Source organism: Rhamphochromis longiceps, linkage group LG7 (assembly GCF_057381845.1).
Source record: "Rhamphochromis longiceps isolate RC_006_pf linkage group LG7, R_longiceps_female_GT1.1, whole genome shotgun sequence".
In the NCBI taxonomy this organism is placed as follows: domain Eukaryota; kingdom Metazoa; phylum Chordata; class Actinopteri; order Cichliformes; family Cichlidae; genus Rhamphochromis; species Rhamphochromis longiceps.
The window spans coordinates 10,716,661-10,740,048 of NC_140563.1; the positions used below are offsets into that span (position 1 = coordinate 10,716,661).

Below are 23,388 nucleotides of genomic sequence, written 5' to 3' on the forward strand. Positions count from 1 at the left end.
CTTTTAAATTGCCTTAAGAGCAGAATAAAGAAAGCTTGTATGAGAGTAACTCGTTCATTCATAATAAACTAAAGCAAAACTAAACATTTTTCAGCAATAAAACCTAAACTGAAACAAGCATACTGAAACAAGTGACTCCACCCTGTGATACAGCTCCACGGTGCAGCTTAAGACAAAATATAATTAATGAATATTCAGACCCGTAACCCTACACAGTGGGAATTCATGTGCAGGTAGAACAGGGACATGTTCAGGTGTGAGTTTTCGTAAAAAAATCAAGCCGGAAAAGACAGTCCCTGCACTTGTCGCTTACTTTACGTGCACAACTAAATAATTTTCCTGCAATATTAAATAAATGCTCATGTATGCATTATTGCATTCTTCACCCCAGTTTTAAACTTAAAGTGTTTATTTTCATAAAGAAAAAAAAATGTTTGAGAGCATGGATGTGAATGTTAAATGTTGCTGCAGTGCTTGATGACAGCAGATAAATATGGACTTACTGGATGTTTACACAGTTGATGGACAGCCGAACTTTTTGATTACGTTTAGGTTTTAGGTAGTCGCCATTTTGATTTCCAAACCTGACTATTTTTATGTATTTTTTTTTCCCCATTTGGTCCTTTGGACTCCTGAATAATAATTTACACCGTGTCAACACAGCCCTCCCAGCAGCAGCAGAGCTAGCCGCTGAGTAACACGGCTGTGTAAATGACATTGCAGCCGGTGGAAAGGGTAGTATCGTTAAGCTAACAGCGCAGCCCTGAATAGGCTGCGATGGGCCTCCGAGTGACCTGACAACCAAAGTCGCCGAGTTGCAGTTCAGCTTCCAGATGTCCACAGATTAAACAATGGCTCAAAGGTAACGGTGGTATGTCTTTTTGGGAGGTAAACATGTGTAGCCCAACGTAAAGCCTGTGCAAGCGATCAGAAGACGGTGACTTCAAGCTAGGTCTGAATCAGGAGCACGTCGTCCGACCACCTAGCTCACCAGCGGCGATAAATACTGACCTATATTAGCTTTAATCTGAATGTGGTTTGTCTCCAGTAAGAAATAATAATAATTTTTTTTTTTTTGGGGGGGGGGGGGGGTTGTTAGCAACTCGACTGTGGCACTGCTTGCTTTGCTAGCGGGCTGCTTTACGATCTGCAGTCAAGGTACGGTAAGTGAAAGTGGTTAAGGGAGACAGTGATAAAGGAGATAAGTTAACGTGGAGTTAAATGCACGGATTCGCTATCTAACACGGCTCCACGCTGACTTGACTGTTACCCTGTTATAACTAAAATCCGCTAACAGCTCAGAGTAACCGTTTACAGCTGCTCTTAGGACGCCTTGGCAGGCCTGTCACGGTTATGCTGTTGTATTAAATTTTAAAATCCACAGATGGCAATGACGAATCTGTAAACCCAGATTCCCGAGACACCTGTTTATCCCCTGCGTGTTTGTTCAAGGGATGTGTGCACAAGGGTGGCGTACTCCGACACCGTTCAATGTTATGCAACTACTTTTAATGGTCTCTAGATATGTGTAAGTTATTTCCAGCCATATTTTGTGCTGTAAAACGATACGCTACCCTCTTGTTTTCTCGCGTTGACGAGAGTTTGTTTGTAAACATGTGTTTGCATCTAAGAGATAATGGACTCATGATGGATGCTTCGTACAAAGTGTGGTCTGATTTGGTTTAGTTTGCGGGGTGGGGTGGCTTTAGGTGAATATTTAAAGCCTTAACAAAGCAAGCAACATTTCCTGCCTCTTACAATATTCAGCTGTCATCACCACCACACCTAGACTCAAGTTTGCTAGCTCCCAGAAACCTCCCATACTCAGGCATTTCTGTCACCGAAGGGTCAGTGTGTGCATCTTTCTTATCTCCAGTCATTCTTTGCTGATGCAAGTGCATGTGTGAGTCCCTTCCCTAAGCAAAGTGGTTAATGTTAATACACGAATGAGCAGCAGTAACTCAATTACAGATGCATTGCTTCCTGTTCTTTCCAGAGAGGAGTCCAAGCCTCTTAGCCTGAGTTCAGCCCTTCATCTAGCTCTGAAGAAGGCAGAGGCAATATTACTGTAAATGATTCTCCAACATTTGTTGTTCATTTTGCTGCTTCCCTTTTTTGGGTTGAAGGCAACTCTGCTGGGTTGGTGTGTCTGGTGTTTAGAATGAGTAAAGTGGGTGTGTTTCCACCTTCGCTATACTCAAATGAATATTGTCTCTGATGTACAGGTTGCACAGTGTCTGTGAGGCAAATGGCTCTTTAGCAAGATCCAACTGAGTATACTTCTCCTTGTCCAAATGTAAGCATTCATAAATAAATTAAACTAAATCAAAAATTAACTTTTGCATGCATTCTACACCATCCTGTTGCTTATCTCCGCACCACATCCTCTTTTGCTCAACAGCAGAGTGTATGCTACGGTGACGTCAGTCATGTTTTGGAAGTTTGATTTACACACATCTTCTCATCTGGAGGCTTTACTGGACAAGGAGGATGTCACTCTCGCTGAGCTCATGGATGAGGAGGATGTGCTGCAGGAGTGCAAGGCCCAAAACAGGAGGTCTGTTTAATGTCTACTTTGGTGTAGCTGCAAATTATTACCACATTTCGCATAATCAATCACCTTTGCTGTAATGCTTACTAAATTAATAAGTTGTGCATCTTATGTCACCGTTGTGGTTTTGCAGGCTTCTTGTGCTCTTGTGCCAAGACCAGAGCATGCAGGAGCTGGTTCGACTGATTACTACAGAGCCTCCTACTGGTGTAGAGGAGACAAAGCGCTTCAAGTAGGTGCTGTTGTGTAGAATATTCTAATGTAGTTTATTATATTCAGGGTAAAAATATATTCCTGGTGCTGCACTACATTATATCTGTTACCAGCCACTTTGTAGATGAGCCTGGATTTTAAGAGGATTCAGATTTGCTTAAACAATGTTTTTAATCCGACTAAAAGAACAGAAATGATTCCCCTAAATTAGCAAAACTATTTAATTGCCCGGTTGCCAGCAAACCAATGAAAGTCCTGTCCAGATAATTTTATCTTGTTTTGTTTTTCTTTGAAGTGGAAAATATAGCAATAATTTTGTTCCTCCATCATTTTACTGCAATATATGTCCATGCCATTTACAACAGGTATCCAAATATAGCATGTGAGCTGCTGACAAGTGATGTGGGAGTGATCAATGATAAGCTGGGTAATGAGGAGCCACTCCTGGAAAGCCTGTATGCCTTCCTGGAGCAGCCATCCCCACTTAACCCCCTCCTGGCATCCTTCTTTAGCAAAACTATTGGGAACCTCATCACACGGAAGACTGAGCAGGTAACACACACGTACACCGCTACATCAAAAGGGCATGCTTAATAAAGATGACGGTTACATTTTTGTGATGTTGTTTTCAGTTAATAAGTCTGAGGCAAGTTAATGGAAAATACTCACAAAAAATGTACTTTCACCCAAAATTGTTTTAAAATTCTGTTTCTTTTGAGGTGCCAACATGCATGGTTTATTTTACCCTTTTAGTGTCCGAGTTGATGATTTTAGTGTAAGATTGCTTGTTTATGAAACAACACATAATCAAAACTGTCCCGTATCAGAAGGGAATTATTTTAGTGAACCATTATTGTCCAAAACAACTTAACTCAAAAATGAATGGCTGGACTGCAGCTTATATAGTCTTCCATTTAAGGCTAACATTCCTGCTTGTATTAAGCCAACTAAAACATAAAGAAAGCTTATTACCTCTACATTTCATTTGCTCTGAACTTTGTATATATTTGTGTGTGTGAATAGAAGCTCATTTGATTCTGATGTGGGGTTTCAGATTTTTTAGAGTAGCTTTTTAAGACTTTAAGTAAGGCAACTATCTCACCTATATCATGACCATAAGGGACAGTCACTGGGGCAGCTGTCACCGGGTGAAACAGAGTACAACCCGAACAGTTGCTCATGATGAATTGAATCATAATTGAACTGAATCTGAATCTGAATACTTGAAATTATGTGGTTATAGTTGCTCCAACGAAGTTAAACAAATATTGCACAGGGAAGATGGCGTAATAGAAGCATTTGTTATGTAATCGTGTGTGTGTGTGTGTGTGTGTGTGTGTGTGTGTGTGTGTGTGTGTGTGTGTGTGTGTGTGTGTGTGTGTGTAATGGTTTATCTGTCTTTGTACTACGGTGTCACCCACAGTGTTAGATTTTATTGCATTTCAAGTTGTATTGCTCAAATAGCAGTATATCGTTTGGGAAATAGTGTCACATTTATGCAGCGCGAGTCAGTCTTGAGAAATAATACCACTTGTTTGACAGCAAGCTCCTTATCCCATTCTTCAGTTTCCTGTTTTGTATAATCATTATTTTCTCTGCTTTCTGTACTGTTTAGGTGATTAGTTTCCTGCAGAAGAAGGATGGATTTCTTTCCTTGGTCCTGAAGCATATTGACACGTCAGCCATGATGGATGTGCTCCTACGCCTTATCAGCTGTGTGGAGCCACCGCCTCTACGACTGGAGACACTTACTGTACGAGACAAATAGACCCACATTCAGAATTTCACATAAATCTGATTTTTTTTTTTTTTTTTTTTTTTTTTTTTTTTTTTTAATTATTATTATTTTTGTCTAGTTGTAAAGCAATATTTTTCTCAACAGTGGCTGAATGAACAAAAACTGGCCCAGAGACTCATAGAGCTCATTCACCCTGAGAGGGATGAAGAGGTAGTGGAGAATTTCATAATTTTTAAATTTAACAAATATTTTATTTTGGTCTTTAAAAGTGTGCCATTGCTTTTATTCACAACGAAACCATTCATAAGACTGAGTGTCCAGATGTGATTGTTGTTTGTTTGATTTTTGCCCAACACAGAGGCAGTCAAATGCATCGCAGACTTTGTGTGATATCATTCGTCTGAGCAGAGACCAGGCCAGCCAGCTCCAAGAGATTTCACAGCCTGACCCACTGCTGACTGTGCTTGAATCGTAAGTTGGAAAGACTCACATGCACGCAGGTTTATGCTCTCTAAACAGGATGCAGCGATACTAACGTACTCCGTTTTGTTTATACAGGCAGGAGTGCGTGGAGCAGTTATTGCAGAATATGTTCTCAGGAGAGAGAACTGAGAGCTGTATCGTCAACGGGATTCAGGTTCTTCTGACCTTACTGGAGATCAGGAGGCCTGTGTAAGTGAGAAACCTCGAACAATTTCTAACAGTGTGAAGCTATTTCAGCTAAGTTTCTCTTTACAAAGCTCTCTGACAAGCCTTCTCATTTAAAATTTGGGCATTTTAATCTCTTTTTAAACATTTGTTAAAGTTTATTTTATATCCCTATTTATTAAGCCTTCCCAACATTGAGTTTTCTGTTTTTGTTCCTCTGTCTTTATGGCAGGGTGGATGGTGTAATGGATGCTCAGGGATTTGAGAGAAGCTACACTGTTAACAGCAGTATTTTGTTGGCCATCCAGCCACACTTGATACACTTCCACCAGCTACTTCTGGAGCCACCCAAGGTACATAAACAAGTCTTTCTATGATGAATGATAATGTAGCCGCTTGAGGGTATTTAAGATTGTTGTGTGAGCGTTTCCCTAGGTGAGAACGGGCTTTTAGGAAATCAGGTATCAATAAATTCAGTCTGTCCACATACATTCCATTTTGTATGGAAAATCAGGAATCCCCTGTGTATTTCATCAAGGTGTTAGTGCTCAGTTTCAAAAATGATGAAATTGCCCAGTATAAAAGTGCAAGCTCTTTTAGCTCAAGTCATGCTGCATGACGCAGGCTTTCTTTTGCTTGCTCCACCAGCCTCTTTCTTTATCAGGTATGTTTGAGTCTCTGCTGTTTACATGCCGTTGTTGTACAGTAGTCAGACCTGTATAACAAAACAAAAACCTCTAGATCGTGTTTCCCCAAATTCCTCTGCCTTTTATCCATGTAGCGAGAGCCTATGCTGACGACTTTGGGTGTGCTGGAGGAACCGCTGGGGAACACGCGTCTGCACGTAGCCAGACTAGTGGCTTCTCTGCTTTATACCAGCTCTGCTAGCCACGCAGTCGTAGCACAGGAACTCTGCAGACTCAATACACTGAACCTCCTTCTGGTGAGAAAATCTGCTGCACTTTTGACAATTTATTTATGTTGAGAAAACATTACGTGTTAAATACCCCTTTGAAAAATACAGGACCTGTTCTTCAAGTACACCTGGAACAACTTTCTGCATCTCCAAGTGGAGCTTTGTGTTGCTGCTATCGTCCGGCCCTGTGCCCACGAAATGAAACTTCAGCCTGGCTTGGTTACCCAGGAAAAAGTCAAGCCTCATCCAGATGCAGCACCAGAACAGGAGTTGAACGAGACCCCGACTTCTGAACTATCAGACAGATCTGAAAACTCTGCTCATAACCTAATGGTGACTCATGTGAGTGTCTCTGCTTGTATTTGTGAAGTAGAAGGGTTGATCTACAAGAATGGGCAATGTGGCATCTCTTTCGGAATAAATAAATAACTGATTGACTCAATGTTTTTGTTTCCCAAGTTGTTTCAGCACTGCCACCTCGTCCAAAGGATTCTAGAGGCTTGGGAAGGAAATGATAAAATTCAGTAAGTAACTTTGAGATCTTTACATGAATTTGTGGCAATTGGCGGTAATCTCTGGGTTTCTCCAAGTGTCATATCTATTTGTTCAGGTCAGATCGTGGTATGCGACGAGGCTACATGGGGCATCTGACCAGGATCGCCAACACAGTGGTGCACAATCTGGAGAAAGGCCCGGTTCACACCCAGATCAGTAGCCTCATTGCAGGTGTGTATGTGTTTGTGGACACATGGACTCATTTCTGTGTGGAAGAAAGCAGTAACTACCACGAATCACACCAAACTGGCTTATGGCTTTCATAATGCTGCTGTTGTGTGTTTGCATGTAGAGCTGCCAGAGGACTACAGAGGGCGCTGGGAAACCTTTGTAGATCAAACGCTGTCTGAGACCAACAGAAAGAACACCATAGACCTGGTAAATCCTAATTCGTGCACATCTGTAGAATTAAGAACCTGTTTTTCATTACACACACATTCAGAGTTTTAAGCACTGCACAAGTGTTGATCTTTCCATGTTAAGGTTGGCACTGGCAACCCTCGTCCTTCCTCAGAGGATGATATGGAGAGCCCCTTCCCCAAAGAACTGACAATACAGCAGGTATGCGTACACACACACATAAGCACATATTTAAAATATTTCTTGCTTCTCTTATGGGCTTTTGTGCTGTAATTATATTTGTTATGATCTGTTTTTAGGCCTTTTCAGACTACCAGATCCAGCAGATGACAGCTAACTTTGTGGATCAGTTTGGCTTTAATGATGAGGAGTTCACTGATCATGATGACAGCATTGGGTAAATTAGCTGACATTTTTCTCAAGTGATGGTTTATTCTTATTTCACTCGTGTGTGCGGAGGGTGTGAATCCTGGTTCTTTTTGCAGGGCAACTTTTGATCGGATTGCAGAGATTAATATCAATATTGATGCTGGCCATGACAGTGTAAGTTGATTTTAAAGGGGTTTTCTTTCTTTCCTTAGGCTGTAAATATTTTTGTTCATTCTTAACTATACATTGTTTTCTGTTTTTAGGCACTGAAGCTCAGAAAACAAACCTGACAGCTAATTATTTTGTTTGTTTTTTGTGCAGGCTAACACAGCTGTATTTGAGGCTTGTTCCAAAGAGAGGATTCAGCCCTTTGATGATGAGGAGGAGGACATCTGGGAGGAGAAGGAGATTAACTATGCAACACAAGCCAAGTCCCGGAACAGGTAACTACATGGCTTTAAATAAAGATGCTCTCAACATCTTTATTATTATCATTATTTTTGCTTCAAAATGATGGTTTTGTATTCCGTGCAAATTTCATATGTTTCAAGGTTTGGTGGGTCACAGTCCTCCCAAAGCCAAGCAACCAGTAAGACCTGTGACATGACAGAAACTTGTGAGAGCTCCAGCAGAGCAGCAGACTCAGACTCTGACGAGGGAGAAGACCCTAAATATGATCTGGACCCTTTTGCAAGTCCGGACCAGACCGAGGCAACAACGAGTGAGATATGATATATCGTGTAATCGTGTATAATTGTTTTGCCGTAGTTGTATTTTAGGTCTAAAGCAGGTTTTAAGTGTCACATGTCATGTATGTATGCTCTTGTTTGTTTGTTTTTTCAGGCACTGGATGGGTAGCAGACTTTGGAGAAGTGAATTCAAAGGCTCCTGCAGCAGGAGCGGGCTTCTCAGCCTGGGACGCTCCAGTGTCTCAGCCAGCTGCAACAGAGGCCGAGGAGAAGGGATGGGCCAAGTTCACAGACTTTCAGCCTTTTTGCTGGTGAGTTTGGGTGCATTATATGTAAGGAGAGTTCATTGTCTAAAAAGCATCTAATTAAAATTATAAGACTATATATCTCGTGATGATTAATATTTTATTTAAAGGAAATGCTCATTTGGCATAATTTTTTCTATGATAGAAAGACGTACTTTTCAGAGGAAACTCGAAGTAAAACTAAAAAAAAAGGTGCAAAAATGTCTAAAAACCATGAGTTTTTCTTTTTTAAAAACATTACAAAATTTCCTCCCTGCCCAGTGACACGTTTTTTGAAGTGGTAGTGCAAAGGAGAACATTTGTGTTCAAAACTAACGACAAACCATTTTAGTCACATGACCAGTATTGTTAGGATATGTTCACCAACACTGAACACTGTGCATAATTTTTCTATTTGAAACTATTGAGATCGGCTCTTAAAAAAAAACAAAGATATGGACTTCTCCATATCTTTTCCATATCAAGGTTTTTTCCATACAGTGCACATTCTGTTGTAGGCTATTCCAATCACTATAAACAGCAAGTCCAAGGCAGAGCTTTGCTTTACAGATGTTATATCTTCTTGAGACTTTATTACTTTTCTCTGGATTTTTGATCTGGATTGGTGGATTCTTTAAGAGGTGAAGTAGACAAGGTATTCATTATCAAAGGTGATAGCTAATAAGCCTTTCAACATTGATGCATCTGTCATTAGTGGCAGGGTCACTGTTTACAGCATAGTGGGGCAGTACAGATTAATAACATTAAAACTTTTGTTAGATTAACATTAGGGCTGTGCAATATGACCAAAATCTCATATCCCAATATAAAACATCTATTGTCCCGATAATGATATAACTCACAAAAAATTTAATATTTTCTGTAAATTCTGTGAATCTCGTGTAGGTGAAGTGTCTCCAGCTGGGCGTCATGTACCTGGAGTCGAGTGCTTTAACCGATGCATGAAGCTATACATTTTTAGACATAAGTTGTAACGGCCGCCGTTTTCTTTGTGAGTATTTATTGCACGGCGTGCTGCAGGGAAAGCCTGTTCTAACATTTGAGTCAAAGGTTTATTTTTTAGCACCTGACGACTCTTTTTTTTTTTTTTTTTTTTTTTTTTTTTTTTTTTTTGCTTCTCATCCGTCAATACTCTGCATACTTTTTCACGTGATTCAGTTTCTTTTGAAAATTCTCAACAGGATCTTGAGCTTTATTGTGAAAGGTTTATGTGGAAAATAAACAAGCGGACATGCGATGGCATTACCGTCGTTGTTGCTAAGGACAACCCATAAAAACAGGCGCTTGTCTGTCTGTAGTGTGGTTATATTAAATATAAGAGAAAGAGAGAACTTTAAGAAATTAATATAGCCACTACAGTGACCATCAAAACGATGAAAAAATATTGCCCTAAACAGTTTATTTTGCGACACCACGAAACAAACGATAGCGTAAAATTAAACGATAGACGTTTTTATATCGTCATCCGATATATATCGTTATATCGAACAGCCCTAATTAACATGTTAACTTGTGTTAGTTTAAATCATTGAAAGCTTGAGCTGTTGTGGGGAACACAAATCGTTTATGCGATTTGGCTTCTACTCTACATTCGCATGCAGTGCCATACTGTGTTCTTTGCTAGGTGTTGTGAACAAACTGAGTGCCTTTTCCTAGTCATTGATTTTGCATCTGATTTTACAAGTATCACAGGTAAACAAATACAACCTCCACATACAAAGGGTGTGTGTAGTTTATTAGATGCAGTGCATTTTCTCTCTGTTTTATTATTTGTGTGACTTATGTCCAGCAGCTCTGAAACAGGCCCGAGATGCAGCTCACCTGTGGACTCAGAGCTCAGTGGATCAGACATCCCCAAACCAAACCAAAACCGTAAGTAGCCTCAGAATGACTGACTGTGAATATTTTGTAACACTTCACTCAAACATAAAAAAACTACAGAAATGGTAAAAAGTCTCCACTGTATTTCTATTCAACTCCATATATCATGGTCCACAGGAAGGATATCTAAATGACAAGGCCTCTAACATCTCTATCAGTCAGTTGGTTAACTTTATGGCAGGTAGGGCTGCTCGATTATGGCAAAAATGATAATCACGATTATTTTCACTGAAATTGAGATCGCGATTATTTGACGATATTTATTTAACCCTTTAAGACCTACCATAGAACCAAGTCCGCCAGAGCTTATATTATTTTTTTACATGTTGTAGTGCCATTTGTGGGAGCATTTCAAGTTGCTAAATAACTGTTATAGCCCATATTTTAATAATATGTATGCATTAAGTCCATAGTAACTACATTAATTGCAAAAAAGTGCAATAAACTACAAAAAAATTTATATCGTTTTTGTTTTGTTTTTTTACATATATTTCTACTTGGAGAAATTTAAGAGGTTTATCCCTCAAAACTTTAAATACAAAAAAGTTGCAAAAAATAGTTTACAACAACAGGAAATTTATTTTGAGTGTCTTCATAGTTTTATTTTGGAGATACACCAATTTTTATATACTGCAGGAAAAACAAAAAAAACAATCCTATGATGCAAATTTGCAAAGAAAACAGCATGTGCATCAAAATAAACTATTTCCAGCAGTGCAAGCATCCCAGAAACTATTCAGAAAAGTCAAACATGACCAGTAGATGTTTTTAAGGCCTACAAGTAAAAAAACTACATTTCTGTGAAAATGACGTCACTTCCGGTTTCGGCCAGGAAATGGCGGACATGCGACAGTTCGCGCTGACGTCTGTTTCACTGTGGGAAGTGTTACGAACAGCTGATCGGATCGGCAAAGCGTGTTTCTGGAATATTATGTTTTTGTTCCTGCAAGCGCTTTTTATGCAATTATTGCAAAGCTATATGTGGAAGGAAACCGTGACCGAGGACAAGCTGATGGCATAAGATGTAAGTACAACTCCTCCGGTTTCATATGCAAAACAAATTATTGCGCTAGCTTACGTGGTTCAGGTTCTACAGGGATTTAAAAATAGTTACACAAAACGGAGCATGCTGCTCTGACCGGATTTAAAGGGTTAACAATGACTTTAAAAAATAATATAAAATAGTGTGCAACACCACTGAAGTTTTTTTTTTTTTTTTTTACCTCTCTTTTCAACCAACAGCAGTCACTCTCCTCTCCAAATAACTTCTGCTTAGCTTTCCGAGCTTTCCGAGCTTCCCTCGGGTCCTCTTAATCAGCGGTCTCCAACCTTTTTTGCGCCACAGACCGGTTTATGCCCGACAATATTTTCACGGACCGGCCTTTAAGGTGTCGCGGATAAATGAGGGAGGGGCTAATAATCGGCTCAGTCATTTTTAATGATCGTTGAAAGCCCAGATCGTAATCGTGATTAAAATTCGATTAATTGAGCAGCCCTAATGGCAGGTAAGCTTTTCAGATAACCATGCATCAATTTTACAAACTGTTTCTTTCCTGTTAATCTCAACAGCGTGTGTGTGGAGTGTTTGCGTGGCAAGGAAAGCACCACTAGTGGCATCAGACAGCTCCTCCTCCAGCAGCTCCGACAGCGATGAGGAAGAAAGAAAGACAGAATCCACATCCAGTGAGACGGTCACCACAGAGACCATCACCACAGGTGCTGGCAAGGAGACCATCCGGCTCACCGTTGACGCCAAAAATGAGAGGGCAGTCTTCAGCAGGTGCACATTCTCTCACACAAATAGGGAGCTCCTGTTCTGTCTGGTCCAGTGTGCCAGGCTTTGATAAAGCCCTCCTTTCCCTTTGCTCTCCTGTACAATTTTGCTTCCCCTTCTCTGCTTTTTTTCTGATTATCCTCCTCCCCCTGTTTGTTCCCTCCTTTCTCATCTCCCCTTGACTCCAGAGTATTCAGACCTGCAGTCAGACGGTATGTTGTGCTTGAGGTCCTGTGCTCTGAAGTGTGGAATGCTTCCTGGAGTTGTGTTAAGGATTTAAGATGCGTTTTGCTTGTTGCCTTTAACAGGATGAGGAGTAATGATTCCTTATGGCATAATTCAGGCCAAGCCTAATTCATAAAAAAGAAAATCCACTAACTCCAACCTGGTGACTTGTAGAGTCTCTGTATTCTCTGTGATTCTCAAATATAACAGAAATTCACTGTGCATTTATGAAAGAAAAGATGGTTGACTATTTGTTACCTTACTTGTTTTATACAGTATAATGATGAGAGAAGAGTAGCATATTAGTGCTGATTGTAATGATGTGATATTTTGGTTTTATTTTTAATCATAACATTAGGGCTCGATATGATTTTTCATTCAGAGAACCCTCACCACTAACGGTCTGTTGGATAGCATGCTATGAATAAAGGTTGCCACCTATCCAATTTATCAACATCCTAACAAACCAGTACATTAGCAAATTACTAACAGTGCACCAACGAGCATGCTGGAGTTAAAGTCCAATCTGAACTCAGTGGACAGCGGGGACAGAGGCCACAGATCAGAGCAGATGGAGACAATTTAGCAAGCAGCAGAAAGGAGCATCTACAGTACTCAGTTCAGCTGTCACTTGTTTTCATAGCTAAAGCTGTAATTCTTGTTTTGTTTTTTTCAGCGACGTGCCAGTGGAAGGGCTCGCTAACGATAAAGAAAGTGGCAAAGGTGAAAAAGGAAAGCAACATGAGAACAGTTCCAGCCCAGTTACTGCTGATTCGGCTAACCAGGCAGCTGCTGTTACACAGTAAGTTTGCATTTGTGTGTTTTGTATAGAGATGAATAGAGGGATGAGATCACCAAACATTGCATCAGTGATTCATCCCTGTCAAAGCACCTCTTTATGTGAGAGCTCTTTGACGAGTCACCGCACAACCTACGCACATTTCTGACCTCAAGAACAGAGGTGTAACCTGTCATATCTAATTGGCTGCATTTCTTAGAAGCTTTAAGGAGTATTAAATCATGAATGTTTTATCTACGTCCAGGGCAGCCAAAAATAAACAATTTTACATCACTTACAGGACTGTTGTGGTGATTTACAATTCCAGAAATGGGAGATTTTTGGCCTCTTTGTTGAATAATTTAGTTTCTGTCATACAACAACATACAGCATCATTGCATAGGCTGTAGATGGATACTCTGCTGTAGTTGAGCAGTTTTTCTTTCTTTAGTAAAAGTTACTGAACCCCAAATTACAGTTGGAACAAATGAAAGTTTATGAAGTATGTAAATGGTACAAATTTTTCTTTTTAAAGATCTATTCTTTAGAGACACGTGTCACATGTGACACAAGTGCAATATAGATTACATGCTGAAGGAATATGTTGTACACATGCAACCTGCTGAGCACTGAATAAATCCCAGTTGCAAAGTTATTACATGTATTCACCATGCGATGCAGAAAATATATAAATTAATTTAAATTTTTTAATTAAAGATTTGTAAAATATATAAGCATAAGTTAAATTATACTTGGTTCTAATCTTTTGTAATGACCCCTTTGCACAGCTGGAAAATCAATTAATAGAATACAGGTTAGTTAAGAATACGTATTCAACAAATCAAATTTATTTCACTTTGATCTCGCAAAAAAACTACAGGGAGGCCATAAGAGGATGTGTGGAACAATGTAAGAACTGTTTGTAAGGTTATATTTGTAAAGGTTTATAATGTTCAGCTGCCATGTTAGAAACAAACAGCAGCACATATTGTAGAGTCCAAGGAATGGTGCATTTGTGATGGTCATGAATTCACAAGATTAAGATTTTTCTGCAGCTTTACAATTGAATTTTCTTTGCAGCCACAGTGCATATTATAGTCCATTTTCCTACTCTCTTGTCAGTTTTTAAAAAAATATTTTTTATTAGATCATCTCTCCTTCCTTTAGGTGAAAATATGGGCTAGTGAACAAATAGACTGTACATAAAAGATGTACACACCCATCATGATATTACCTGTTGGTTTTGGATCTAAAGCCTTGGTGTTGTGCTAAGGTAATGATAACAAGCTGGATTTCCAAACTTGAATGGGCCAGTGTCGTTTGACATGCATAGCAACAGTAGCCACAAGGAAACCAACTCGTCTGAATTCTCTCTTTTTTTTCTTTCTTTTTTTTAACTGACAGAGAGATGCAGTCCCCCGCTAATGGACCGGCCTAACGAAGTGGTGCAGGAACACACTTCATACCTGATCATTCAACACACAGCCACGCCACCTTTGCTTCCTGTTAGCAGTCCATCAATACCCTCGTTTGTGTCTAAAAGACGTGTAAGTGAATGGAAGATCCTTAGTGCAGAGCTCGAGCAGTATTTATAATGGATACCAGAAATCAACACATGGGTACTAGTGATGTCTCTAATGCGCCTTCATGACATCATTATAAATGAACCGCTTCAAAAAGAATTGTGTGTTTTATAAAAAACATTTCATTGTGCCAGGCACACCAAAGGCAAACTGTGTTACATACGAACTTTTTCAAGATGAATTTCTTTCCCGTTAAACTTGGAAATGTAAACACCTTTATCTGTCAGGATCTACTGATGTGCCAGCTGCACTTTTAATGTTAAGAAAACACCCTATTCTGAAATTTGACATTTTATTAAATTAAGCACCGGGATTTCAGATTATTTGGGTCTGTCTGCTCTCCAGGTATAAATATGGTCCAGTGGATTTTTTTCTGTTTTCTAGGAGAGCATTTGACTGTTTACACTTTAGTAACAAAAAGCATTCAAATAATCAGCCAAGATTACAGACGCCAAGATGCTTGCAAAGCGCTAGCTAGCTGCCATTTTGTGTACAACATTTCAGTCTTCGTGCCGGGCAGACAGGTCATTATAGCAAATATGCGACTTATCTGATCATTTCTCAGTCAAGTAAGTTTTTATCTCCTTTGATCACATGACGCGCAAGTGCTCTCTATTTGTTAGTTTGGAGCATTGGATTTGGGGGCCTCGCGTGTGTCACTTCCTCCTCCTGAAAGATTCAAGTAGTTTAGGGGTACGTGTGTGCGCGCGTGTGTGTACTGTTGTGTCCATGTGTATAGACGTGTGTGCCGGCGTGTGTGTTTGAGCTCTGTCTGAGGTACAGAGTATGTTTCTCAGGTCAAAGGAGAGGTATGCAGATAGAAAGAAAGCACACCTGTGTAACACACACACAGACACACAGTGCCATACACACACAAGTGTACACAACCATATCTAGATGCAAAAAAAAAGGAAAAAAATGGCAGCCCACGTATAAGTTCATACCACCCTCAGAGCTGTTTAAATGTAATATTGTGAAATTTGAACCTGTATTAGGTTGTGGCTCTTCTTGGTAATCTGTAAACGTAATATAAATGTAAACAGTATATATATAAACATCATATCTATTTTTGGAATAAATCCAGTGTACGGCAAGGCGGTTGTTTTGCAGGTTGCGATGTGTGTATCGTATGTGTGTCGTACTGTCGAAATGAGGCAATAATGATGTCTGTGTTTCGGTTAATAGGCCAGCATCAGTTCATGTTTCTTTGCTACATGCTTCCTACATGGCAGTTTAGGAGTGTGCATGCTGTGAATACGAGTTGGTCGTCTACGGTACGTCTTCCATTTTGTTTATTTTGAGGATGATTCTTGTTAATGACAACTTGGGTCTTTTTTTTTTCTTTATTTCCACCCTGTATCAATTTTAAACCCATTTTGCATAATTTAAATAGTCAAATTCAGGGGGAAAATTATGATAAACAATAAAATAGTCCATGTACTGCTTTTTGATCATATCGTTTGTGTACGCATGTGTTTCCACTGTAACAACGGTGACTAATTTAAACTGGATCTGAACAAATGTGTTTGTTAGAGCAATAATAAATCAACAGAAGCACATTAGGCACAGGTTTTTATAATCGGTAAATTAATGTTGCCTAATTTAGCTGCTCCATTTCCTGCTTTAACTTCATTTTGGATTTTCAAAAGACCGGTCAGATCAAAACGCTTAAATTTACTTGGCAGATTAGAGGTGCCCAGTGGAGTTTACTTACAAAGGAAATATTGTGACCTCAGGTGTCATTCACCAAAACCCATTGTTCTCTAAGAAACGTCTGGAGTGCATTTCCTTTTGCAATGCTAATTCATTGGTAGATATTTCAAATCCAGCATTGTTTACGTTCTTGCTTACTTGGTAGCAGTCTTGTTCTTCCTGTCGATCAGTGTAGTGTCTGCAGCCACTTGCAGGAATGTGTAACATTACTCACATTCTTGCACAAGTGGAGCAATGGCAAGACGCAGAAAAAGGTGCGATAGAACTGCTAGAGGCCGAGAATTCCGGGGGGGGGGGGGGGGGGGGGTGTAACTTGAGTCGGTAATGAAAGTCAACATTAGTTGCAGCAACACCATCAGTGCTCACTGAGGTGGCACGCCATTAAGTTAGCTGTCTGATCTTTCCTGCTTCATCAAATCTATGCTTGTTATAAACAGTTAACCGGTTTAATCCAGTCTGGTCATAATCAGATTACATTAAACAACACAATACGTAAGAAAACGTGACCCAAGTTGTACTGAATTATCCTTTAAAATCTGTGTGTGCCAGACAGTCATCCTTTACGTCATCTTTCTCCTTGTCTCTCTCTTTCTCAGGGTAGGAGTCGAATTAAATTGCATTTACCTATGGAACGATTCTCTGAGATTGTTGTATTTATTTTAAAAGCACTTTTTCAAGAAGCACTTTTTGGTTTTTGGTTTTTTAATTTGGTGGCGCTAAGCGCCCCTACGTAATTCCCTCCCTCAGAGCGATGGGAATGTTTGACTTGACGAGTGAATCACGTAGACACTTTAGAATATCTTTTTGTTGTTGTTTTTTCTTCAATGCTTTCTGCCAAAGTGTGTCTTCCCACCAGTGTACAACTGGGTTTCATATCTGTGAAGTAGCCTCTTTTCTTGCAGTGGTCTTAGAGGTGTAGATTTATCTGAAGCAGCCTTTGTTTGATCCATTGCTCATGTTTTTTTTTTTTCTTTGTGAATCATGTGATGGAGTTATTAGCTGGAGAAGAGAATGCCACAAGTCAAAGAAAGACTTTGAAGATTCGTCTTAGATCACAGCTCTTTCTTCCTCCTCTGCTTTCATCTGTTCACCGCTTTGAGCCGTTTGAAGTGAAACTGCACAGAGCTAGCACCACTTCGTTGTCAGGGTTAAAAGAGGAAAAATAGGGCTGCGTTTGTCAGGGTTGTTCACATGGTCAGAATATGGCATCCCACCCGTCACTAAGCCTAAGCAGTGCTTCTGGCCTATACCATTTGTGTGTATGTGTATTTAATGCGTGTTTGTGTGCCCCCTTCAGTTTGAGTGTTTTAGCTACGGGTATGTTGTCACATTATGCATAATGGTACGTTGCATTCATCTCTAAGTGCCATTAAGTTTGCACATTAGCCTCGTTCACCTCTTTTTGGGCATTCGCTGTATTGCACAGTGTGTGCCCCGAACTTTATTGAGAAACAATGGGTGTGAAGTTGTTACTTACCAATTACTTATTATTTACACTGAGACCATTTCAAAGTTTTTTCTCACATTATAGCTTATTATTATATTAGGGCATGTGTGTGCAGATGTGTGGGGGAGTGGTGGGAAAAACAGCCGTGTGGTTAAATGCCTTTTTTTGTAAAGCGGACTGATGCTGGTGTCTTTGTTTTTGGGTTCTTTTTTTCATTTAGAGTAATGTGTCTGTTACCTGTTGTCAATTTAGCTTGTACATTCAGATATGAACCTAATAAATATGTCAAAGATAAATACGCCTCTGTTTGTGTGACGCTTACTGTAAAACACACACACACCACACAGTACACAGAGAGAGAAAGAGTCAACAGGACATGGTCTTTGGAATATGTTTACCTTAAGGGAAGTTGAACAGGTGGATTATGTTGGGTCCCCGTCTCCCACACATACAATCAGTGCTACACCCTCACAGTGTCTCCCCTGCTGCAAACATAAACCTGCCTGTCAGTTAGATGTCAGTGTGCTGCAGGCATCAAGTAAAGTTGGTTCACATAACAGCTGAGAAGGACCTGAAGAGCCTTCATTTGTGCTCATTCGCTTCACTTACATTTCAGTTTTTCAGCCTGTGGTCCTCTCTATATGTAGCTACCGTTTTACCCGTGGGTGTATGGCTTCTTTCCTGAGCTTAGATGTTTGTCATACTAATCCTGGAGCACAGATACTGTTAAGTCTTAAGAGGTAAGACTCTTTTCTACCATTCTCCCTGCCTTCTTCCCTTCTTACTTACTTTTGCACCAGGGAAAAAAAAACAAACACCTTTTTAGGTTTTGATCCACACCTGCCTGCTCTCTCTGCGCAGAGTGCATGAAGGAGAGTCTGTTTGCAGTGGGTGGAAAAGGGAAGAAGGCGGAGTTGTGTTTTTGTACTTTTAATGGGTTGTGGAGAAACCTGCCTGTCTGCTTGGAGCTGGGAGAGGAGGAGCCTGTGGGGTGTGGGACTTCAGACAAAGGAGACATAAACACACTGACACTGGATCACTGGAGCAAAAAAAGAGTAGGAGACGACTAAGGGAGACGATTCCCAACTCTTGGACTACTTTTTCGCTATATTTTGGAGAAAACAAACTTTATGTAGAGGAGATTTTTGAGGGGGGGTGTGATACCTTGGATCGGTTTGTGAGCTGAGACATGTTTGTGTTGGAGCAGTGGTGGCCATATGTTGCCCAGACTGTGTAGAAGTGTGTGTGTGTTTGGGATGGAAAAGTGGAGCTGGCACGATCAACATTTCTGCTCTTAGCTTCACGCCATGGGGGGGTGCCATAGTTACCCCTCGGCTAAAGAAGCAGACGGGAAGACCCTTCAGCCCTCTGACATCAGCAGTGACAAATTGTAAGTTATATCTCTTTTTCTCCTTGTTTTTTTTTTTTTATTGCATTTCTTTGTTTGTCCTGTCAATCTTTTACTACTTCTGTATTTTTGATAGAACAAACACTCATGTTAAAAAGAGGACAATACTTATATCTGTTAATGGTGTGTAAGAAATGTGACTAGAAAGCTGGTTGCACATGGTTTACTCAGGAATGTTCTCCAGATAAGACTGTGTGTGTGTGTGTGCGTGTGTGTGCGCGTGTGCGTGTGTGTGTGTGTGTGCGTGTGCGTGTGTGTTACATATTTGCCTGATGCCATCAGTGACGGTGGATTCCTCTAACAGCGGGAACACATTATGAGCAGCAGTTAAAACTAATATGAGGAAAGGCACTGGGAAAATGTGTTTTATCTGAGTTACTAGGCAAATGTTTTGCTCCAGGTTGAATCTTTTACAGCCAGCTCGCTGTAGCGAAGAGAAACCCGCTCATGGACAAAGTAAAAGTGGACAGATGGCCGAGTGCAGGAGAGCAGGGTCACAGAGGAGAGTGTTTACACAAAAAACACAACATGACAACTAGCTTTGGGTTCTTTGTTTTTGTGTGCTGACAACCTGTAGCCAAGAGAGGAGGTGACTGAGTTAATGTCAGTGAGCTGTAACAGAGCAGGATGTGAGCAGCTGATGTTCCTGTGGACATTAGGAAAGTTTGTCATGGCTTGGCAAAGCTTTGCTCTACTGTACCTTTGCACAGCTAATGTTTACATTGATTTCTGACACTCTTCCTCCCTTTCTGACTGCTCTGACCTTTCACGTTTGACAAAAGACCTCCTGTTTAAACCTTTACACAAATGATCCCTGGCAGCCACTCTCTCTCACACACACTAACACATTTATACAGGGGGGAGTGAAACCCCATGGAGAGTACTGTGTTTTCCTTATCACAGCAGGCAAGGTCATACTAAGTAAACCCTCAGCTGTTGCGTGTGTGTGTGTGTGTGTGTGTGTGTGTGTGTGTGTGTGTGTGTGTGTGTGTGTGTGTGTGTGTGTGTGTGTGTGTGTGTGTGTGTGTGTGTGTGTGTGTGTGTGTGTGTGTAAGAAAGCTGAGCGTGACAGCTGCCTGATCCACTACACTTTTAATATTGCAAAGTCTTGACTAAAAGTCTGAGTTAGCCTGCTCTGATCAGGAGCAACTATCCTGCATCCCTGCTTTGAATAAAGTCAAATTCTGCTGCCAGGTTTGACTCTCCATCACACTGTAAACATCATACATTCCCAGTATTCTCTATCTATATTGTCACACCTTCCTGATTAATAAGCCCTGTCTGTAGCTTATCAGTAGGTGCAGTATATAAACCGATGTAGGAAAAAGAGATGTTTTCCCAAAGAGGGTTGGCCTCAGCACTCGGCTCTACATTATCCTGCACAATCTTGCTCAGTTATTTGCTTTCCAGCATTGACCGCTGCAGCAGTCTGCTTCATTAACAGTAATTACGCTGGATCTGAATTGACTGCCTTCATTACATTAACTGCTGCTGTATTGGATGTTTAGGTCTGCAGTCACAGCAGTGCTCGTATGTTTCAATGTGTGTGTGTCAGCCAACACAGAGCAAGATAGATGAAAGAACTTAAAACATCATATCTACTGAGTGCAGCAGCAGTCATTAATCCACTGACCCGTTGGTCGTTAGACACAGCGATATTTTTCGGTCTCCCACTCTTTCTCTTTCTGTGTCGGCTTCATTAACTCTGAACTGTCTTCTCAAGGGGGATTAATAACAATAACCAGGAAGCGCGTCCATATCTGCAGCAGCAGTATGTGTGTCAGCGGATCACACATGCAGACATGTATGCCCTCATAGCTCTGCCGCCTGGCGTCGACAAGGCAGAGTGGCTTGCCAGCAACAGTAAGTAGTAACAGATTTGTGTTTGGACTCATTTCTCTGTAGCTCTTTAACTCCCAACACTTTTCTTCTTTCTGCAAAAACAAAGAAGAAGAGAGAACAGCAACGTGCGCAAGATATAATGTTGCTGTGCTTATTTATTTTCTTTCCAGCTGTGGCATTTTTCAAGCATATAAACCTGTTCTCCAGTGCCCTATCAGAGTTCTGCACTCCCAGCACATGCCCAACTGCCTGTGGACCAGGCAACGCGTAAGTTACTCAGTATTATACTGCAAATTGTGGCACCATATGCAGATACAAAAGCTGTTCTTGATGTATAATATAATATTATATTCATATTATATATGGGTAACCTTGCACACTATATCTGTTGCAGTCATTGGGGTAAAGTGCAAGCAATCAGCATGTGCTGAAGTAAAATGTCCAAGCTCCTAAATTATGTTTATGTGAATTGTTTTAAAAGTTCGTTTTCCCCTTTTTCCCAACACTACTGCCAGCAAACGGCCTTTTTGCTAACAGCATTAGGAGAGCTTGCATGAGGTTGACCTAAATGTACTATAATCAGTCTTTAAGCTGAGCTCTGAGCAGCTTCTCAGTCTTTATCAGCCCAGGAGTGCCATCACAATATTTACCCTTTAAAAAACATCAAGTACGGATTCTGTTGTTTCCATGTTGTGTAAACTTTTAGTACGCTTTCGTCCTCAGGGTTTATGTTTGGACTGATGACCATGGCAGGAAGCTTAAGTGCTCTGCTCCACTTTACTTTGACTACGCCATGTCATACATTCAGGACCTACTGACTGATGAAGACGTGTTCCCTACAAAAGCAGGTAGAGTGCATTTACATCGTGTGTTACCTAATTGCACGGCACGTTTCAGTTTTAGTTTTAAACTGTCATCTCTTCCTTGTTTCTCCAGGTGCAAAATTTCCGACAGGCTTCGTGTTTATGGTCCAGAAGGTGTTTCTGTTGTTGTTCAGGACAATGGCTCACATTTATTGGTCTCACTACACACAGGCCCAGCAGGTGGGTCTGCACCCGCACCTCAACACGCTTTTCATGCACCTGACGCTCTTCTGCCGGCACCATGAGCTGCTGGATCCAGAAGACACTGAGCCACTGCAGGACCTCATCACAGCTTTGGGACGACAAGGGTGAACTTAAAGGGCAGCCGCAGATATTGTACAATCACATCATTGCACGCTTATTTATTTCTTAAAGCTGATTGTCTCTCACCACTCTGGGCCAAATTTAAACGTATTCCCCAGTATAGATTTTTAAAGAAAGCTCTATAAGGAGAGCAATGCAAAGAAACAATGCTCCTGTTCTGTAGAATTGGACTGAAGTGTATGACTATTGCATGCTTTGTTTTGTTGTTGTTGGGGTTTTTTTTGCTTTTTTAACATAATGGTGCACTATTTTACTTTGATAAGGTCAAGATCTTCAAGGTCACTTAACCAAACAAACCCAGTTTGTGCCATTTTTGTATTTTGTGCACCGTGCAAAAATGCTGCATCTGCATCTTCATGTATTTTAGAGTACTTTGTAATAAATATTTGTGAGCCATTATCTGTACAGTGGAACTGAAAAGCATGCATACTTTATTTTGGAGAAATTAGTGAATGCAAAAAAGTGGGAAGAATTGGTTAAAGACAGGGAGGGACTTTGTGTTTGATCCTGAAGTGGGTGCTGGTGCTGTTTTATTTAGCATATTTTCAGGTCTTTGGTTTATAATCAGCGCCACCTGCTGCTAGTAAAGGAATCCAGCACGTATCACATTTTCCCTGCACCATCTGTAAATATTTGTTTACATACTGGATTTATGATTAAACTGACTTATGAGAGTTAAATGGTGGTTTTTCTGTTTTAATGTAAGGATGTTGACAAAACATCTGGCTGCACTGGTTCTCTCATTTCAGATGTGAACGCCGTTTGAGGCCCACAAAGCCAAGGGATCACATACTGTAAACACTGAATTGTATGAAAATTTTTGTTTCTTTTCAGAGTCGTCTTTTTTCTTTTTAGTGCTGCAAAACAAATAGAAAATGTGCCTCTTCAACATACAAACTCTACTGTACATTGTTCTTGGTTAACAGCATTGTTTCTGGGAAGTGTCAGGCCACTCGAGCCACACTGCATTAAATGAGCCTAACGGGCCCTGTGCCATATGCAGTCTTGATCAAATGTTTAAGTTTAAAAATATCAAAAATTCATATTTTGCATATTTGTATCTTAACAAGGTTCCAGGTAGAGTTTCAACATGCAACAAGAAGAAATAAGAGTGAGACAAAACATTTTTTTAAGCATGCAATTTATTGAAAACAAAGCTTAAACTGAATCAAGCTGTTTGATTTCTGTTTTGGGGGAGTTTACAGG

The 23,388-nt window shown here is 40.4% G+C and overlaps 2 protein-coding genes across 5 annotated transcripts; both read left to right on the plus strand.

The window, feature by feature from the left end:
• Positions 1-508: 508 nt before the first annotated feature.
• On the plus strand, positions 509-18,581 carry ppp6r2b (protein phosphatase 6, regulatory subunit 2b). Of its 4 annotated transcripts, none has more exons than XM_085412114.1 (26): positions 509-862; positions 2,226-2,296; positions 2,402-2,557; positions 2,685-2,783; positions 3,130-3,316; positions 4,380-4,517; positions 4,647-4,712; positions 4,861-4,973; positions 5,061-5,174; positions 5,383-5,503; positions 5,932-6,093; positions 6,175-6,408; positions 6,526-6,590; positions 6,677-6,792; positions 6,914-6,999; positions 7,105-7,182; positions 7,281-7,378; positions 7,467-7,524; positions 7,672-7,793; positions 7,902-8,071; positions 8,194-8,350; positions 10,134-10,216; positions 11,795-12,005; positions 12,188-12,211; positions 12,901-13,030; positions 14,407-18,581. In XM_085412114.1, the coding sequence occupies exons 3-25, from the start codon at positions 2,430-2,432 to the stop codon at positions 13,028-13,030; spliced, it is 2,760 nt and encodes a 919-aa protein (XP_085268240.1). In that variant the 5' UTR covers positions 509-862; positions 2,226-2,296; positions 2,402-2,429; the 3' UTR covers positions 14,407-18,581. The 4 variants fall into 4 exon arrangements, with proteins under 4 accessions (XP_085268240.1, XP_085268237.1, XP_085268238.1 ...); XM_085412111.1 differs by having other exon boundaries at positions 510-862; positions 12,901-13,026; XM_085412112.1 differs by having other exon boundaries at positions 511-862; positions 10,137-10,216; positions 12,901-13,026.
• A 187-nt stretch (positions 18,582-18,768) lies between these two features.
• LOC146664805 (MOB kinase activator 2) lies at positions 18,769-23,060 on the plus strand. The gene is made up of 5 exons (XM_085412117.1): positions 18,769-19,135; positions 20,877-21,016; positions 21,166-21,262; positions 21,719-21,843; positions 21,932-23,060. The coding sequence occupies exons 1-5, from the start codon at positions 19,053-19,055 to the stop codon at positions 22,168-22,170; spliced, it is 684 nt and encodes a 227-aa protein (XP_085268243.1). The 5' UTR covers positions 18,769-19,052; the 3' UTR covers positions 22,171-23,060.
• The last annotated feature ends 328 nt before the right edge of the window (positions 23,061-23,388 follow it).

Bases quoted from the DNA above. Each gene is read 5' to 3' on its own strand.
- ppp6r2b (XM_085412111.1), top strand. From the start codon at position 2,430: ATGTTTTGGAAGTTTGATTTACACACATCTTCTCATCTGGAGGCTTTA. The intron at 6,409-6,525 runs GTGAGTGTCTCT...TTGTTTCCCAAG, and splicing joins ATAACCTAATGGTGACTCAT to TTGTTTCAGCACTGCCACCT. The intron at 13,027-14,406 runs GTAAGTTTGCAT...TTTAACTGACAG, and splicing joins CAGGCAGCTGCTGTTACACA to AGAGATGCAGTCCCCCGCTA.
- LOC146664805 (XM_085412117.1), top strand. From the start codon at position 19,053: ATGGGGGGGTGCCATAGTTACCCCTCGGCTAAAGAAGCAGACGGGAAG. The intron at 21,017-21,165 runs GTAAGTAGTAAC...TTTTCTTTCCAG, and splicing joins AGAGTGGCTTGCCAGCAACA to CTGTGGCATTTTTCAAGCAT. The intron at 21,263-21,718 runs GTAAGTTACTCA...TTTCGTCCTCAG, and splicing joins GCCTGTGGACCAGGCAACGC to GGTTTATGTTTGGACTGATG.